The sequence below is a fragment of the Parasteatoda tepidariorum genome, chromosome 9 (assembly GCF_982258835.1).
Source record: "Parasteatoda tepidariorum strain Cologne lab strain chromosome 9, Ptep-v5.0, whole genome shotgun sequence".
NCBI lineage: Eukaryota > Metazoa > Arthropoda > Arachnida > Araneae > Theridiidae > Parasteatoda > Parasteatoda tepidariorum.
In genome coordinates, this window is record NC_141763.1 from 86466399 (window position 1) to 86487132 (window position 20734).

A 20734-nucleotide genomic window follows, 5' to 3' on the forward strand; every position below is an offset into this window, starting at 1 on the left:
GTTCTTTTTTGAAGTTTCGTGTCAGTCTTTTGTTTCTCAGGGCTTCAAACCTTAAGTAGAGGATTTGTTGAACGAATACTGGGATCTACAGTGTTAAAAGTAAGTGTCACGCGATAGTGCTCGTTTGGAAGTCAGTCTTTTGTTTCGCAGGACTTCAAATCTTGTGAAGAGGATTTGTTGAATATATTGGGATCTACCGTGTTAAATAAGTGCCAAGCAAATAATGAACTATATGGTATCTTGATTCTATGTTCGAATTAGCATAGTTAAGCTCTTATTAAACTACAAATTCGTTATAGCGTCTGAAAGAAACCACGTACATCCATATAATAAACAGTTATTTTTGTTATAACTCTGAGCAAAATAAAGAACTGTTGAACTTATTTCTTGTACATCGAACACAAATATATCACATGCCGAACAATCCATCTGTAACTTCAAATGTTTGTTTTCAACTGACGCAAAATTAAAAGAGAAACATAACAGAATGACAACACAGAGAAAATATTTTGATTTAAGTATAGAACTGCAGCTAGGCATCAGATAGAGAGGAACTACTACTAATATTCTTTTACCTCAGTATAACTTGAAGATGAATTTTTTCGTTAAAAGAAATACCCACAAAATTGTTATTGTAATTCCGAACAAGAAAACATGTGCTTGTATTTTGAGTATCGTCATGATATTCATCTTTTGTACTGCAAATGGAAACAAAACACTCAATGTATAAGTGCAAAAGAAAAAGAATGCAATAATTCTAAATAGTATTCATGCGAAAGTATTTGCAGACATCATCCTAGAATTGAAGCCACTTACTTGCCCCTTATTTTTTAAATGATCTAACTTAGAACCTGTGTTCACTAAATTATCCAAATTTTATTATTAATTTATCTCATTTTAACTTGTGTTACCCCCCCCCCAATAACTCAATGAAACGATTTTCAAACAACTTAAAAACTTGTGATAGATCCTTTTAGTACTTTTAAATAAGTCCATTCAAACTTAACTATTATTATAAGATTTTTAAAAAAAACAGAGACATTATAAAAATGCCACGGGAAAAATGTTTTTTAGAATTTTATGAGAAACATAAACATTAGAGGAATGTAATGGAGAATATATCAACTTTATTAGAGTTTTATAAGAATCAAAACCATCATGGAAATATTTTTAAAAGAAAACAACAACAAAAAAATTTAATTATTAAGTATTTATTTATCGCAAATAAAAAATACTCATGTGATATAAATAAAACATTTTACACTTTAAGCCTTGCTATTATAAACTAATTCTTAACTGAAATTAAGAGACAATGTAACTAATATGCAATATTTGCTGTAATACGTTGCTACAAATATGGATTACAAAATTAATTGTTTTATCGTTTATTTAACTTGTATTTGCCGTGAAAACTTACTTTAACACTAACAACAGAATAGAAAAAAAGATAATAATTACTTCTGAATACCTCTACATACAACTAGAAATACCAATAAACTGATTTACTCCTGCTAGAATAACCACGATGATCTACTAATTCCTAGCCAATAGTAGGAAACTAAACTTTTCTGCCCCTTTTACGAATGAGTGGTTATTTCCCGTAACATGTCCTTTCACCATAACACTCCAATACCATCAAAGAATATTTATTTTATTCACATTTCTCCCGTAAGAGTCCTTCTGGTGTAATCCAGTTTTCCGATAACAAATTACCATCTCTGCCAGATGGTCATGTCAAGCCTGCTTCACACAGATAGAAGTAGCAAAAGAAAATGGGTAATTGCAGCTATAAAAAGGTACTAACGTGAATTCGGCATGAATTGCTCACTGACCTATTAGATGTAATACCTGATTATTACTAGCGTTAAGTATTGGATGAATTAAAAGTTGCGTTAAACAATTATTTTAGTTAGGTTATTTTCTCACTCTCTGCAAATTACTTTAATAGTTAATTAACTAGTATTTTATTTAATAGCCGTCGTTGAACTGCTGACCCAATTTTGGGTTTAAGGCTACTAATGTTCAAATCATTAGAATTGTAATTTTGAACCCAATCTAGAAGACAAGGGAACTAGATCAAGTATTTGGAGAAATTTTCCTTCGACGAGGAGTATTAGATGGAACTAACCGGTATTTGCGTTGCATGGAGAGGAAAATCACGAAAAAATTCAATGGTTAGCCCGATGAAAAGACTCTTACCCATGATCCGTCTACCTCTATGGATATTTTGCGTCAATACTGTGGTTACAGCAAGCCGGGAACGGAATTCATATCAATCATTCTCGAATCATTCTCGAATCATTTTACGAATCATCCACGAATCATTTTTCGAATCATTCGAAAAAAGAAGGTCCAGTTAAATTTAAAAAAAAACTTGGTGACTTTTCTTTGTCAATTTATACGGTTTTGATAGTATTGCTCACTATTTAGTGATTTCAGCCTGGCATCAAATTTCGAAAGAAAGTTCTTTTTTTCCTGGCTTAAATATTAATTTACAACCACTTTAGCGATATTATTTTTTAACTTAAAGTTTGGCAATGATTCGATTTCTTAATTTTTTAATCTCTGGCACTGAATTTTCGTTCATTTGTCTTGAAAGTATTGCGCTTTAACGTTACCCGGGGTTGGGAAGCTGTTAAACTTAGACACGAAACTTGATCATAGATTTCGGACAATCAAAATAACATATAGCCATTTTATTTTTCGTGTATTGAGAAAAAAATAAAATCAGAACACCTGGATCTCTTTGATCTCATGACTGTATTCCTCACACACTCGCTTTCAACTGTCATGGTTCGAGTGCTAAATTTTAGAGTCACAATATCCTCAAGACAATTTCTTTGTTGTTGTGGAGTTGTTACATATGGCACTTTTTTGATATTTCATAACCGTCGTTGATCATCTCTGTTCTAATGTTCAATTGCGTAGCCTCGTAATTTTGAACCCTATCTAGAAGACAAGGGAACTCCTTGATCAAGTATTGGAAGAAATTTGACTTCGTGGAGGTCTTTTCGATGGAACTAACCCACATTTGCGTTACATGGAGAGAGAGACCACGAGAACCTCCAACTGTTAGCCCGACGGCAAAGGGACTCTAACCAACGATCCATCTACCACTGAGGATATTTCTCACACAGAGGATATTTCTTTGGTCGGTGCAAACCGGATACGGATTTGTATCTACCTGCCATCGCCAGGATTCGAACCCGGTTCATGTCATTGGAACGCTATATCCCCTGATCCATCGCGGCTCTACATATGGCACTTGCAAATACTGCAAGCCTGCTTGAAAATCAAGTGAATTTTTAAGATAGAGGGTGAGCTTCTTGTTTTCTCTGGGGCGTTATCTATGACCAAGAATACGATTTTGCCTCACAAATACGTCACAACCCATTTCCCAGGAAGAACTCAATCACTCACCTTTCATCCATCCATAAATACGTCGCAACCCATTTCCCAGGGAGGACTCAAACACTCACCTTTCATCCTTTCCTTTCTTTTCATTCAGACGTGGGCACATGCCTAGGTTTGAAAAGCCCTAACCCGTATATTCACCTTTCATCCATCCACAAATACGTCGCAACCCATTTCCCAGGGAGGACTCAATCACTCACCTTTCATCCATCTACAAATCCTAATTTAGACTTAAGCCAGAGAACGATCAATCTCCAATGCAGTATCCCCAGAGGTATTGGCTTGCTACTGGTTTGAGGTCAATAGCTTAATTATTGTAATGATTGTTGGTAGAAATCTATGCATTAATTATCGCTGATTAGTTGTGTGCGAAATCAAAAAAAAAATAAATAAATGTATCTTACACACTTTTACAACATGCTGTACGAATTTAAATAATTTTTCTCCCGCAGTGGACTGATCGTTAAGACACTGTTCCCAGCAGATCACCGAAGTCAAGCATCACTGGCTGCGGTCAGTGTGCAGGTGGGTGACCACTTGGATCAGTCTGTGTAGGGACCGAGGGTGTGCAGTATTGGTCCTCGTTAAACTGTTCTACCGCAAAGTGCTCGACTTCTCGTGCAGGTCGTTGTGCTACCGAAGCAGGGGTGCTATACCCTCTGCAGAGGATCAAAATTGTGATGGCATGTCTTCGGATCATCCTCAGGGATCTTTCCCAGACCGTCGCCAATAGCCCATTGTGCAGCTCAATTGCGACGTAATTGAACTACAACAACAACAAATAATTTCTAATACTTGTTCAATGCATATTTTTATTAAAAATAAAAAAAGTGGAAATTTTGACTGTAAAATACGTCAGAACTCAATTGTTAGTATAAAAAAATTAGGGATCAAAATTTGCGAGAAAACATTTTTTTAGGGACAGTATGTAGACACCAAAAAAAGCATTTATAATAAAAAAATAATTTAAAGTAATGTTTCTGCTGAAAAACTACTGTGTATTTTGCCAAAAATTTTTCACAGCTTTATTAATAATGCAAATAGAGAAATGCTTCATTTTCTATATGCTTGAAATTGCTTTATTTTCTATATGCTTCAAGCTTTAATTTTTAGGTTACATACTTCTAAAACTAATTAATTTATATTAGTCATATAAGTAATAATCAGGCTTCTTGTTTACGAGAATTTCTTGTTACAAGATAGCTAGATAAGTTATAAAAATAAAAGAAATTATTCACTCGATATTCATAGAAAAATTAAGGTTTCACACTGTTTTAGACACATCTTTCAGCTATTCTGGTCAATGAGCACAGTTTCTAATGAATAATGTGGAGAGTATTTGTTTCTTTCTTAGTATTAAACTATTTATGCTTAACATTTTTTCATTCTTGTTCAAGTAAGGTGTTAGTAAAGGTTTTCTCAAAAATTAGAGAAAATGAAAAGCTCTAAAACAAACATCGTTGAATTTGAAATATAACATATACTTTGAAATATACCCATACACCCATATACTCAGTATTGAGTATATTAACATGCTCAAAATAGCTTATACTCATTTTTGAGAAAATGTCCATGCTCGTTTAAACAACAAATTACTCAAAATGACTACATGATGTGTCAATTTTATGACTATGCATTTTTATCAAAAATCAGTATATGCAGTTTTAAGCACGTCACTATACCGAATACACGCGGCTTTCAAATTCGACTATATTTATTTTGGAGCTATTTTATTACATTTTTGCCCAATTTTCAGAAGTCTTTTTTTGCAGTGTAGGTAGAAACCAATAAGAATAGTTGTTTTTTAGGCGTCGTTTTCGAGAATATGCATTTTTTATCAAAAATCAATATATGCAATTTCGAGCACGTCATTATACTCAACAATTAGAACATGAGGCTTTCAAAATCGACTATATTTATTTTGGAGCTATTTTATTACATTTTTGCCCAATTTTCAGAAGTCTTTTTTTTTCAGTGTAGGTAAAAAGTAATAAGAATAGTTGTTTTTTATGCGTCATTTTTGAGACTATGCATTTTTTTGTCAAAAATTAATATATGCAATTTCGAGCACGTCGCTTACTCAATAATGAGAACACAAGGCTTTCAAATTCGACTCTATCTGTTTTGGAGCTATTTTCTGCACATTTTTGCCCAATTTTCAGAAGTCTTTTTTTGCAGTGTAGGTAAGTAAAAACTAATAAGAATAGTTGTTTTTTATGCGTCATTTTTGGGACTATGCATTTTTTATCAAAAATCAATATATGCAATTTCGAGCACGTCACTTACTCAATAATGAGAACACGAGGCTTTCAAATTCGACTCTATTTGTTTTGGAGCTATTTTCTGCACATTTTTGCCCAATTTTCAGAAGTCTTTTTTTGCAGTGTAGGTAAGTAAAAACTAATAAGAATAGTTGTTTTTTATGCGTCATTTTTGAGACTATGCATTTTTTTAAATCAAAAATCAATATATGCAATTTCGAGCACGTCACTTACTCAATAATTAGAACACGAGGCTTTCAAATTCGACTCTATTTGTTTTGGAGCTATTTTCTGCACATTTTTGCCCAATTTTCAGAAGTCTTTTTTTGCAGTGTAGGTAAGTAAAAACTAATAAGAATAGTTGTTTTTTATGCGTCATTTTTTGGACTATGCATTTTTTATCAAAAATCAATCTATGCAATTTCGAGCACGTCACTTACTCAATAATGAGAACACGAGGCTTTCAAATTCGACTCTATTTGTTTTGGAGCTATTTTCTGTACATTTTTGCCCAATTTTCAGAAGTCTTTTTTTGCAGTGTAGGTAAGTAAAAACTAATAAGAATAGTTGTTTTTTATGCGTCATTTTTGAGACTATGCATTTTTTTAAATCAAAAATCAATATATGCAATTTCGAGCACGTCACTTACTCAATAATTAGAACACGAGGCTTTCAAATTCGACTCTATTTGTTTTGGAGCTATTTTCTGCACATTTTTGCCCAATTTTCAGAAGTCTTTTTTTGCAGTGTAGGTAAGTAAAAACTAATAAGAATAGTTGTTTTTTATGCGTCATTTTTGAGACTATGCATTTTTTTAAATCAAAAATCAATATATGCAATTTCGAGCACGTCACTTACTCAATAATTAGAACACGAGGCTTTCAAATTCGACTCTATTTGTTTTGGAGCTATTTTCTGCACATTTTTGCCCAATTTTCAGAAGTCTTTTTTTGCAGTGTAGGTAAGTAAAAACTAATAAGAATAGTTGTTTTTTATGCGTCATTTTTGGGACTATGCATTTTTTAACAAAAATCAATATATGCAATTTCGAGCACGTCACTTACTCAATAATGAGAACACGAGGCTTTCAAATTCGACTCAATTTGTTTTGGAGCTATTTTCTGCACATTTTTGCCCAATTTTCAGAAGTCTTTTTTTGAAGTGTAGGCAAATAAAAACTAATAAGAATAGTTGTTTTTTATGCGTCATTTTTGGGACTGTGCATTTTTTTTAATCAAAAATCAATATATGCAATTTCGAGCACGTCACTTACTCAATAATGAGAACACGAGGCTTTCAAATTCGACTCTATTTGTTTTGGAGCTATTTTCTGCACATTTTTGCCCAATTTTCAGAAGTCTTTTTTTGCAGTGTAGGTAAGTAAAAACTAATAAGAATAGTTGTTTTTTATGCGTCATTTTTGGGACTATGCATTTTTTATCAAAAATCAATATATGCAATTTCGAGCACGTCACTTACTCAATAATGAGAACACGAGGCTTTCAAATTCGACTCAATTTGTTTTGGAGCTATTTTCTGCACATTTTTGCCCAATTTTCAGAAGTCTTTTTTTGCAGTGTAGGCAAGTAAAAACTAATAAGAATAGTTGTTTTTTCTGCGTCATTTTTGAGACTATGCATTTTTTATCAAAAATCAATGTATGCAATTTCGAGCACGTCATTAAACTGAATAATAAGAACATAGGGCTTTCAAAGTCGACTATATTTGTTTCGGAGATATATTTGCTCATCTTTGTCTAATTTTCATAAGCCTTTATGATGCAGTGTAGTAGTAAAAACTAATAAGAATAGTCTATAACATTATAAAATAAAATAAAAATAAATATAAATTATTAAGTACTGCTGCAAACTTTGGTATGAAATAAATTATATGAGTAATTTAAAAAAATAAATAAAACTAATAAATATTAATAGGGTATATATAATCTATAAATATTTAATCATTTTTTTTTGCATAAATTTTAATTTTAAAAACAATTTTGTATAGTTTTTAAAAAAATAAACAAATAAAACCTGTAAATTTCTCTTTTATTTTATTTTTTATTTTTCACGAGGTCATGCTGTGGAAAGGGGAAAAAATAGTCACTTTTCGATTTTTTACTGGCATTCCGTTTTTTCTTTTCGTAAGTGAGCTTTTAAGAAGTCACGAACGCACGTAAGCCTAAAAATCTTTAAAGTCAGAAATATCTCTCTTCCATATTAACTTTGTTTTCTATATATTTTTTGGCATCTGTCTTGGTAAGTTGACTTTTTTCTCCCAATAAATTGAAAGTAATGTACTTTTTTATTTCACATTAAATAACTTTTTATCGAAAAAAAATTTAATATCCGCTCAAAGACTCGATATAAAATCATTATAACAAGGCAAAATTAATTTACATTGTCAATTCATATTAGTATGTTCATATTATCAAATAAATGTTTCAATGATTTTTGAATAGCTATACTCCTTTATTGTAAATTGATTAAGGCATCTACTGGCTTAAAAACAAGATTTTTGGTAAAACTTTCGAAATTGAGTTTATTATAAATTTAGAGTTTTTGCAATGTTAGCTTTCTAAGAATACCTTTTTTTACTGCGGTTTAATTATTTGCTAAGTTATATCAGTTTTTGTGTAAGGTTATATCAATGGATAGACTAACAATTTGAATTCAGAATGCGTTTGTCTCAAAATCAGATTTTTTCAGATTTTACGCCACTATAAGCACTATACCTCCATGTTGTATTTAATATAATTGTCTACAAATTTCCCTGGGTGTTTATGAATATAGCACTCATGGTTTGGACTAGAGACTGTGAGAGAGCAGAATTTCATTTTTTATGCGTGTTTTATCGCTAAAGCGAAGTCATGAAAAGTTTGTTTTTTTAACTACAGTGATCTTTAACTCAGGACTATATGCACCTGCTTTTAAGATAGTAGTTCAAAAAATAGATAGCCTACTAAATAAAGTCCTCAAAGAATTTTTCGTCTTAGGTGATAAAAATTATTTTACAGTGTTTAGAGTGTATGCAAAATATGCCTTATTTTTTTTTATCTAAAAATGGCCATTTATAAAAGAGATAGTCATTTATAAAACAAAATGATAATAAAATTTTTTTTGTTAGTTTGTACGTCCTGACACATAATAAAACAAAAAAACGAGTTTTTAAAAATTTTATATTTGTATTTAAAAAAAAGTTGTTGAAACTTGTCAAATACCTAAATTGTAATAACTTTCTATTATTGTAATCGAGATTTAATAATTAACTAAATAATATTAATCTCCTCAAGAAGAGTAATTACTATACTTTGCTAAGAATCAGGATGGCTCAGGGGATAGAGCATTTGCCTCTCAATGAGGTGACCCGGATTCGAATCCCAGTGATAGCTGGTCGACAAGAATTCCGCATACGGCTTGCACCGACCACAGTACTGACGTGAAATATCCTCAGTGGAATACGGATCATGGGTTAGAATCCCCTTGGTTTTAGGCTAACCGTGGGTAGTTCTAGTGGTCTTCCTCTCCATGTGACGTGACGCAAATGCGGCTTAGTTCGCTCAAAAAGTCCTCCCCGAAGGAAAATTTCTCCTAATACTTGATGCAGGAGTTTCCTTTTCTTCTGAATTGGGTTCAAAATTATAGTGCTATGGAGTTGAGCATTGGTAGTTGCAAACTCTGATTTAAGTTGTCCATTCAACACCAGTTATAATATAATATAATATACTATACTATAATATAATATAATATAATATAATATAATATAATATAATATAATATAATATAATATAATATAATATAATATAATATAATATAATATAATATAATATAATATAATATAATATAATATAATATAATTTAATATAATTTAATATAATATAATATAATATAATATAATATAATATAATATAATATAATATAATATAATATAATATAATAATCCGAGGATGGTGAATACGCCACCCAATGAGGTGATCCATGTTCAAATCCCAGCGGTGGCAGGTTGATATGAATTCTGCTTCTGGCTTGCACCGACTACAGCGCTGATGTAAAATAACCTCAGCAGTGGATGGATCATGGTTTAGAATCCCCTTGTCATCAATCTAACCAGAGATGTTTTCCTGGTTTTCCTTTTCATGTAACGCCATTGCGGCTTAGTTCCATCAAAAAGTACTCCCCGAAGGAAAATTTCTCCTAATACTTGATCCATGAGTTTCCTTGTCTTCTGGATTGGGTTCAAAATTACAAGGCTACGGAGTTGAACATTATTAGTCGTAAACCCAAAAATTTTGTCGACTGTTCAACGACGGTTAAAAAATAAAATTAAAAGTCAAACAAGTAGTAACTCTCAATTAGTTATTGAATATTTAATTGTTCGTTCTCTTTGCAGTTTTTCTACATACCTTCGCAATTTCATGCTTCTAAATTATATAGTATTTGCAACGCAAAACAAAATGTAACATGAGTAAGTAAGTTGAGAAGTAATGTAAGTTGAACGTAAAAGTAAAATGTATGTAAAACGCAAGCTGAATACCTTAAACTGTAGCAACTTAAGGATATTCGAAATTTTGTCGTGCAATAAACATTTGAAAATAAATGAACCAGATATGGGATGCAAACTTTTAAATAAATTCAGATGAAATTATTTTGAAAACAAATGAAACTTCTCTTTGAGGAGGAACAATTTTAAAATGATGAACTTTAAGAAGGTCGGCGGTTTCACTAATTAAGATCTCGTTATCTTTCTTTCAAAAGAACTTTAAAAATAATAACGCTCCGAACATTTGGAAATACGTGACACATTACTTTGATGGTTCATTAAATTTTTCTATTTAATAATCTGCATTAAATCCGGAAAAAGGCTTTATATTTTCGATGTTGGGCATTCTTTTTATTAAGAAAATGACTTTGAAGTTATTCCAAGCTGTCAAAGTGTTATAATTTGTTTATTTTTTTTATATATGAAGACCTCGTTTAAATAGTGAGTTCATTGTGATGCAGAATTTTAAACTCGAAGGAAGTGAACTAATTTCCCCTTATTGTCTAACTATTTGGTAACAGAATTAAGCAAAATGTGTAGAAAAAAGATGTTCAATATGTGACACCTCTATTTTATTTTATTTTACAACTATAATAGAGTAGAAGATTCAATTCTGAAATTACGACTCTCATTTTTAAAATCGGTAGCCTTGTAATTTGGAACCAAAGTAGAGGACTGTTTAACTCCAGGCGCAATCATTAGGACAAACCACTCTTCGTGCCTTTTTGATTGAACTAACCCGCATTACCGTTACATGGAAAAGAAGACCACGAAAACATCTCTGGCTAGATTGATGGCATGGGAATTCTAGGCCATAATCCATGCACTGCTGAGTTTATTTTATATCAGCGCTGCGATCGGTGCAAGTCAGAAGCAAAATTTATATCAACCTGCCACAGCTGGGATTTGAACTTGGGTCACCTCATTGGGTGGCGTATTCACTATCCTCGGATTCACTACGACTCAAGATTTAAAATTTTATTCTATAATCGTCGTTGAACAGCCGACCCGATTTTGAGTTTATGGCTACCAAAGTTCAACTCCGTAGCCTTCTAATTTTGAAGACAAGGGAACTCCTGGATCAAATATTGGGAAAATTTAGCCTTCGTTAAGGACTTTTTCATGGAACTAACCCGCCTTTAGGTTACATGTAGACAGAACTACACGAAAGCCATCTACGGTTAGCTCGAAGGCAAGGGGATTCTAGCCTTTGATCCTTCAATCACTGAAGATATTTTCATGCAGCAATCTGGTGCGTGCAAGCTGGGTGTGGAATTCCAATAGACCAGCCATCGCTGAGATTCGAACTCGGGTCACATCACAGGAGGCGATCGCTCTATCACCTAAAACTCACCTATTGCAGCAAAAGAAGATTTTGGCCAATCCAAAAACAGATTTGAAACAATGGATTTGATGGATTCGATGGATTTAACATTCTTGAAACCTTGACATACAAATAATTAGAGTAGCTACAATCTGGAAACCATCATCCCAAAAGGCCGGAAGTTTGCACCTCTAAGTGTTAACTTCTTTTTTGCATAGTGCACTATAACACAAAAGTTTTTTAAGCAAATTTTTTACGCAAATTATGTAATTTATTTAGCCGAAGGTCATTCCATGTGAAAAGCTATATTTAATAATCGTTTATTATTTTTTAAATTAATTTCTATGTTCAAGATTTATTACATTATTTTTTAAAAAAAATGTAATTTTAAGTGGCAAAATATTAACTTAGTACGAAATTGGTTCGATTGTTCTCGAGAAAGCGAGTTTTAAATCTGCAACTAATTTGTTTAAATCTGAAACTAATTACTTAGAAACCATTCGACCGATTTTGCTTCAATTTTGATTTTTAATGAACGAACGCTCGTTCATTATATCATAAGTATGCAGTGAGGAAAATAAAATAATAAAAAAATATATATATCACCCTGAATAACTTTCGTTCTAATGATCCGATTTTCACTTACTAAGTGTCAAACTTAATGGCTCAAGGGAGCGACCCCAAATCTGCTAATTAATTAGTACTAACTAGTGGGCTGCGCCCCCTGCCCGCTAACGCTCGCTAACCCCCGAAAATTACTACGCAATCTTATATGGTTTGCTTCGCAAACCAAGCTTGTCTCGCTCGCTACTAACTTAGGTACATTACAAATGCACAAAATTCTAAGAATTCAAAACAATTATTCAAATCCATAAAACAACTTTAAAAGAAAGAAGAAAAAAACATCTTCTTAGTAAATACTAAGCTACTAAAATAAATTTGAATTCAAATAAATGACATGTAAATCGTTGAACCTATTAGAAATGTGGTACAGTATAAAATCTTAAGATAAAATTTCTGAAACTGATATCTCTTTAAAAAGGTTAAAATTTCGGCTATAATTAAGTCTATCAAAAATTTAAATAAGTGAATTGCAATGGAAAAACCTGCATAAACAAATAAATTCGTGATATAAATCAAAAATCATCAAATAAATTCGTAATATATAAATAAATTCATGAAAGAAAGCGCTTTCGGCAAAATACTAAAATAGAGATCTATCGACAAAGACTACTCTACTTCTGCCTAGCTTATGCTCTCTCTGGTTATTTCAGTTTCTGTTTTTAAAAGCGCTATATGTTGAGCCATCTCAGCTAGATTTGGCTTGTGACATTATTAGCGGCAATCATTGGTCGATTTTCTAGCTTTGCCATTCGGGGAGTTGTAATGAGACCTTTTTTGTCGCCGTGTATTTATAGATTATTAAGTAAGCTACGAAATCACACTCAAAAACGAACTTTTTCTGAAAAAACACGTAATTTGTTATGCATATTTAGAACCTTAAAATAAAGGAGATCGACAAACTTTCGCAAAAATTGGGCCTTAAATTTTGGTGCTAAGAAGCTATATATATTTGTTGTAGTTCACCTAAAATAGCCAAATAGTACTGCAGTAGCAGGAGGATAAGATTACTTGAAACGAACTATATGATCTACAAGAGCTATGTTTATCCGTGGCTAAGCAACCAAGTTGATGCAATAAAGAAATAATGCAACAAAAATTGATTCTCTTCATTCATTGTTTTCAAATAGCTCGGGAAAGCTTATCTTTAAATAGTTAACAGAAAAATATCTCTAGGTTTCTAGGCTATAGAAATATTTTGGGGGTGGTTTCTGACCAAAGCGCAAATTTTTTTTTCTTTTTTATCTCCTTTGAAAATGGAATGCGAATGGATTAATAAATTATTTATGATTTTCCAATAGTTTATAAATTAAACACAAGTTGTTTTTAAGTTCTTAAATTTGAAGGTTTTAGAAAAAAAAATTTTTTTTCTAATTTTATTATAATTTCTTTAATTATGCATAGAGTTGTAAGGGAAATCATCTTTACACCTTCGATCGAGTCTTCTAGGCAAGAAGGCTTCAAGATTTAAAAAAAAAAGCTTCGGAAAAAAGTGTAGAGTATTCGGAAGATATTTTAACTACTATGCACATTCAAGAAGTTTTAAATAATTTATGATATTTCTTTTTCTATGAATGAAAAATAAGTGAATGTGAATTGGCATTTAAAAAATCATTGACTTAAGTATAAGTAAGAACATTGTTTCTTTCTTTCTTTTTTTTTTTTTTTTTTTTTTTTAATGGTGGGCACTTGGGGTTTGTCCCATTGGCCACAGAAATGCCAGAACTGCTACTCACTTCTCGTTACCCAGTGGGCACCTGCAGCGAAGCCACAGTGGTGGAGCAGCTTCGCCCACGTCAAACAACCACAAACCCGTTTATAGGGCGGGTCACATTCACACAAAGAGGAAAGGACGTAGAACACAGAGAGAGAAAAAGAAACATCGATATCCTAAGCAGGATTCGAACCCGCGGCCAATGGCTCCGCAGTCAGACAAGCTAACCACTCGGCCATCTGGTCGGCGTAAGAATATAGCATGATTCATTATTTTGAAAATCGCTTCATTCTGCCAAATATGTGATACCTTTTATAAAACTTTTATCCTAATTCAAGTGGCAATTGCTTAATAATTATAAATTATCGATTGAGGAAATTTATAAATATATTATTTTGAATACATGCATACATATGCATATTATTGAAATTGTATCAACTTTTCAATGAACCTACTATAACAAAAATTTAAAAAAATCAGATGTATAACCACATTTGATTAGAGACATGCTTTTTTTTCAAAAATCGCTAAATATAGTGCTTTATTCAATTCTCCTTGCTATACAAATAAATTTTCAGACGACTTGAAAAGAAACTTCATATTTTATAATTTAAAAAAAGAGGATTAACATTTGGCTATCAGAAGAAAAATTATGAATGGAATTTTAGTCTACGCGTTCGGAAGTCAAGTTCTTCGTAAGTTAATCATATTTAAATATTAATTGCCAAATTTAAACATCTGTACATTATTCCCAAATTATTTTCTTCAAGACAATAAATTTTTACTTTTCTTGGATTATAAAATGAAAAAATAAATTAAAAACAATCGAGATTTTTGATTTTACAATAGAAAAATAGGTTAGAGTTATATGTTATGAAAACATTTATGCCTCAGAATTCAAAATATTTTAATTCAGAATTAAATTTAATAATAAAAAATAATACATAATTAAGACAAATTATATTATCTGCATGAAATTATCTTAGAGTAAATTGCTTTAATGAGTGGGTGCACTTTTTGTTTTTTTTTTCTTTAAATTGCTCATTTAGTTATAAAAATATAACTGAAAACGCAGAAATGAAAAAGGCCAAATCCATTTCGGGCAAATCCGTGTCAAAATTATCTACTGAAAGAATTTTTTCTTTGATAATTTAAATAATTTTTCTATGTACTAATCCATATCGTGCAAATCCGCGGCTAAAATTATTTGCAAAGCAGGCAATTTATGTTTCTCTTTTCTATTTTATATTTTTTCTTAAATAAACATCTATCTTCTAAAACTATTTATGATCAATTTTTAAAATTATCCAGTATAATATTACCTTGCGCACATCCATTTCGGGACCATCCTTGGTAACTAACAAATCAAAACTCAGAATAACAAATCACTTCAGCAGTGCAGTAAAAACGACACTTTAAAACCCTCTTGTTACACTCAATTTGCGCTTTTGCTTTCATCTTTTGTTTTCATATTTTGTAATCTGGCAATCTTTCTGCGAAAACATTTTTAAATCATTCTTGAAAAATATCTGTCCATGTAAGTTGTTTTGATTTTGCTACTCGCTTTATAGTCTCCCCTTTTAAATGTTTTTTCTTTTTATTTTATTTTATTATCTGTTTTTACATGTTATTTTTACTTTTTATGATCTATTTTTATGTAGTTATTCTATAAAAAATTTTTTGAGTGCTCCTCACACTATTGTATTAATATATTTTGCTTTGGCTTTATTGATACAATATCAGAAAGCACTCTGTTTTGCGGATATAATCGTGTGGGCTGAGGAAAAGATTATATCTTTTTTTTCCGGTTTTTTAATTAAAATTTCATATATTCTTTTTTTTTTTTTTTTTTCTTTCTTTTTTTTTTTTTAAACAATATGTTGTTTGTTATTTTTTTACTTATTATTTCCCACCCCCTTTTTTTCATATGTCTGTAATTTTTCTTTGTTTTTTTCTTCATTTTGAACTTATATATATACTTACTTACTTACTTATCCTCTACGTGCCTTGGGCACTTAAGGCCTCCAGCATATCCCTCCAACGCCTCCTGTCTTTAGCAATAGATCTTGCTTCCTCCCAGCCAGATATTCCACATTCTTTTAATTCGCCCAATAACATGCGCTGGATGGTAAGTCTGGGTCTTCCTCTTGGTCTCTTACCATCAGGGGCCCATGTAAGCGCAACAGATGAAATTTTTTCTTTGGGCATTCTAAGGATATGTCAGAGCCAGCTCCATCTTCGTTTTTTAATTTCATCTTCGATTGTTTTTATTTTAGCTTTCTTTAATAGATATTGATTTGATACTTTGTAAGGCCAGAAAATTTTAAAAATAAATCTTAAATATTTGTTTTGAAAGGTTTCTAATTTTTGTATTTCGATCTTAGTCTGTTTCCAGGTTTCTGCGCCATATAATAGTACTGCTCTAACAATAGCTTTGTAAACAACTATTTTTGTCTTTATTTCAATATTTGACTCTCTCCAAAATTTATGTAATCCCCTAAAACATGTTCTTGCTTTGATTATTCTCTGTCTAATATCTTCGCTACTTCCACCTTTTTTATCTACAATAGAACCTAAATAGCTAAATGATTCTATGTCATCTATTTCGTGATTTTCGATTTTAATTTTGTCATTTTTCTTTTGATTTATTCTCATTACTTTAGTTTTCTTCTTGTTCATGAATAAACCTACACTATTTGAATATTTGTTGAATTTGTCTGTTTTAAGTTGAAGGTCTGTACATTTGGATGAAATAAGTACGATGTCATCAGCAAAATCAAGGTCTTCTAAAGTAGTTGTGAAATTCCACCTTATTCCTCTTTTTTCATCTTTCAAGCTGTTTCGCATAATCCAGTCTATCACCAGTATAAATAAAAATCCCGATAAAACACATCCCTGTCTCACGCCAGTTTTTACTAAAAAGAATTCAGTTAATTCTCCATTTACTTCTATACATGCTTTGCTGTTATCATACATATCTTTGATTATGTTAATATATTTTTCTGGTATATTATAAAGTGATAAAATTTCCCATAATTTCTCTCTCTTAACTGAATCAAAGGCTTTACTGAAATCAATAAAGTTTAAATATAAAGAGGTGTTAAATTCTAAGCTTTGCTCAATGATATTTCTAAGTGTGAAGATTTGCTGCATTGTTCCACTTCCACTGCGGAAACCTGCCTGTTCTTCTCTTAAAATTCCATAAATTTCATGTTTTAGTCTATTCAAAACTATTCTTCCAAATATTTTTCCTGGTATGGAAAGTAGGCTAATGCCCCTCCAATTTTCGCATTTTGTTAGATCGCCTTTCTTGGGAATTTTCACTATTACTGCTTCTTTCCATTGTTCTGGTATTCTTTCATTTTTCCAGATTTCATTGAAGAGCTTTTGCAACTGTCTTGTAGCGGTTTCAAAATCTGCCTTAAGCATCTCTGCCACGATTCCGTCTCTCCCTGCAGCCTTCTTTGGTTTTGTGGCCCTCAGGGCACTCTGTACCTCATCCAGCGAGATATCTTCCAAAGAAAAATCTACAGTAGATGCTACATTTAATGTAACATTTGGGAGTTGCTCAGAATTTTCAACATGGTGTGCGTTAAGCGTATCTTCAAAATATTCTCTCCATCTTTCTTCGATCCTCTTATCCGTAGTAAGTAACTTATTGTTTTTGTCTCGTACTGCACATTGCGAATTTCGTTTATTTCCTTTTATTTGTTTCACTTTCTGATAGAAAGTACTTATTTGTCCTTTTTGCGCTGCATCTTGAGCCTCATTGGCAAGGTCTGTGAAATATTTCCTTTTGTCTTTTCTGGCTGACTTTTTCACTTCTCTATCAATTTGACTATACTGCTGTCTATACCGATTAAATAATCTTTCAGACTTTGTAGTTTCCATCTGTATTTTCTTTTTCCTTCTGCTTTTAATTGGTATTAATGTTTCACCCGTAATCCATTCTTTGCTTTTCTTTCCTTTCTTTTTACCCAACACTTTTTCTGCTACGTCGCAATAAATGTTTTTGATATGTTCCCAAGTCTCTTCAACTTTTTCTTTTACCTCATTTTCTGATTGCTTAGTGTTGCCATGATTTTCTTCTTCCTTTAACAGCTCAAATCTGTTTTTCAACTCGATTGAAAATTCTTGTCTGCACTCTTTGGCTTTTAACTTAGCAATGTCATAGCTTATTCTTTTATGTCCCGTCTTCTTTGGTGATTTTCTTAATTTTAGTTTTAATATTGCAAGAATCAAGTAGTGATCTGATCCAACGTCGGCACCTCTCATCGCTCTTACGTCTCTTAGTGAGCTCCTGAACTTGTTATTAATTGCAATATGATCTATTTGATTCTTTGTTCTTCCGTCTGGTGATGTCCATGTACATTTATGTATCTCTCTATGCTTGAATCTACTCCCACCTATGTTTAAACTATTTAGTTCGCACAGGGAAACAAACAGTTCTCCATTTTCGTTCCTCTCACCCGGTGATTCGTTTCCCATGGAGGTTTCATCATCACTAATCCGTTTTCCAACCTTAGCATTAAGGTCTCCCATAAGAATTATCATGTCATGTTTTGGAACTCGATTTAAAACACATTGTAGTTGATCATAAAATGTCTCCTTTTCCTCCTCATCAGCATCATTCGTTGGTGCATACACTTGAATAATTGATAGTTTAATATATTTTGAATAAAATCGTGCTCTTAAAATTCTTTCACTGATTGGTTCCCATTCCAAAAGACTCTTCGCTGTTTCTTTATTAATGATTAGCGCCACGCCTCTTTCGAGCTTTTCTTCATCTCCTAAGTACAAAATGATTTGTTCACTTCCAGTTTTAATCTTGCCAAAACCTGTCCATCTAAGTTCTGATATTCCCAAGATATCCAATTGGTATCTATCCATTTCCATTGATACCTGTCTACTTTTTCCACATTGGTACATAGTTCTTACATTCCAAGCACCAATTCGTAACTTGTGTTTAGGTTTCATCAATGACTTCTTCCGCATCGAAGGCTCCAAATGGCTTTCCCTTCGACACTTCATAGGCGTGATTTCCTCATTCCAGGTTAGATAACTGTCATTTGGAATTTCACAAGTCATTGCTTCCGCCAAGAGAATTTGGCCCGATATGCTTTTGGTTTCTGTAGTCAGGGATGTTTTACGGGGTAGAGGGACTAGCCCTACGCCCAACCCTCCTCCTTTATCCAGGCTTGGGACTGGCGCACGGAATAGCCGAAGCTACCCATGTGGCGGAGTTACTTATATATATATATATATATATATATATATATATATATATATATATATATATATATATATATATATATATATATATATATATATATATATATATATATATATATATATATATATGGGTCATTCTCACGAAAACTGTCATTTTTCAGTTCATAAAATCCCAAAAAAGTAAAAGTGAATAAAAAGCTCTGAAACTTTTTATATTAATAGAAATATGTAATGGCATTATAAAGAAAGTATATATCCTATAAATTATACTTAATATTTAAATTAATTAATTTTTTAAATAATTAATTTAAAATTTATTAATTTATAATAATTAATAATTAATTAATTAATTTATATATATATATACGAACAAATATCCCTTTTTCTTGTCGAAACTTCAAATAACCTTTGAAATAAAAGTACTGTGTTTCACCGCGATTGCCCAACGAATGAACTTCAAAGATCAAGTCACGTGGAGATGATATGTTCCAGTTTTGCCAATACTTAAATGAGAGCAGAATTGAAATAATTTTCTTACACTCAAACAATAAAATATCGATGTTTGAAGCATGCGCAAGTAAAAAAAAAAAAAACGCAATTAACGTATATCACAGATATACGAAACTTGATAGGGAATTTTTTAGGAAAATGCAATAATTTTAAATGATAGACACATTTGGTTTGAGCGAGTTTCCCCTTTGAGGGTGTTAAGTTAAGGCAACACTTAGAAGAGAGAAGACTTTCCACGGATCAAATTAGTAGACAAGCGTAACGTAAATTGCCCAGTGAAGAAGGAGAAAAAAGAAAGATGTCACTGCGTTCGGGCTACTATAGGATCAGATTTTTCAATTCCGGAAACATGTGCGGAGGCCTTCTCTCTTTTAGGAAATGCTAGTTTAGCCTAGACGTAATCATTGAAGTTAATGGGACAATCAATATCAGGAAAAAACAACACATTTTCGCTTATCCGATATTAAATACGAGGTCTTAAAAGCAAAGTGCTTGCAATGTTTCTATATCCGGAATTGAATGTCATTAAAAATGGAAAATTTAAGCTTCAAAATGTCTTCTACTGGGCGCCATATTGTCTCTTAGGAATTCTGTTAAGAATTACTACTTCCAAGAAGGATTTCCCATAAACTTTAAAAATAATCTTTTAATTGGAATATTAGATATTTATGACTCTTTGTGAAAGTAAAGATCCTCTGTGGTTTGGATACAAAAGATAGCTATTCAAAATTAAGTTTTAGTATAAAAAAATTCGTATGAGATATTCTTATATTACAGATACCCCGTTTCTGTAACATATTGTCAGTAATATTTCTGAAATATATTGTGACTATCTCTGCAATAATTCTCTACATAAGTTTCTTTCATTGAGTATACATTTAACACAAAACTTAGTATTGTTCTCCATCATATTATAATTTTCGAAAAATGTTTTCGCGTTTATTATTGTGGAATGTCATATTTTACACCTTTCTTTAAAGAACATGTATTACGAGTTTACATTTGTTTGGAGAAACTCATAAATATTTATGCATTACGTAGAGCATCCATTTCTTCTCAAAATACGAATATATTTCCGCATTCGCATTCTATATTTGCAAATGTTTTAAACATATTTAT

The 20734-nt window shown here is 31.7% G+C and overlaps 1 protein-coding gene across 1 annotated transcript in view; it reads right to left on the minus strand.

Annotated features, from left to right (window-relative positions):
• The window catches only part of LOC147804297 (uncharacterized), a 74676-nt gene extending 55715 nt beyond the window's left edge, over positions 1-18961 (minus strand). The window contains exon 1 of the mRNA XM_087151503.1: positions 17204-18961. Coding sequence (XP_087007629.1) covers positions 17204-18961 — 1758 coding nt within the window. The remainder of the gene's footprint in view (positions 1-17203) is intronic.
• Positions 18962-20734: the final 1773 nt, after the last annotated feature.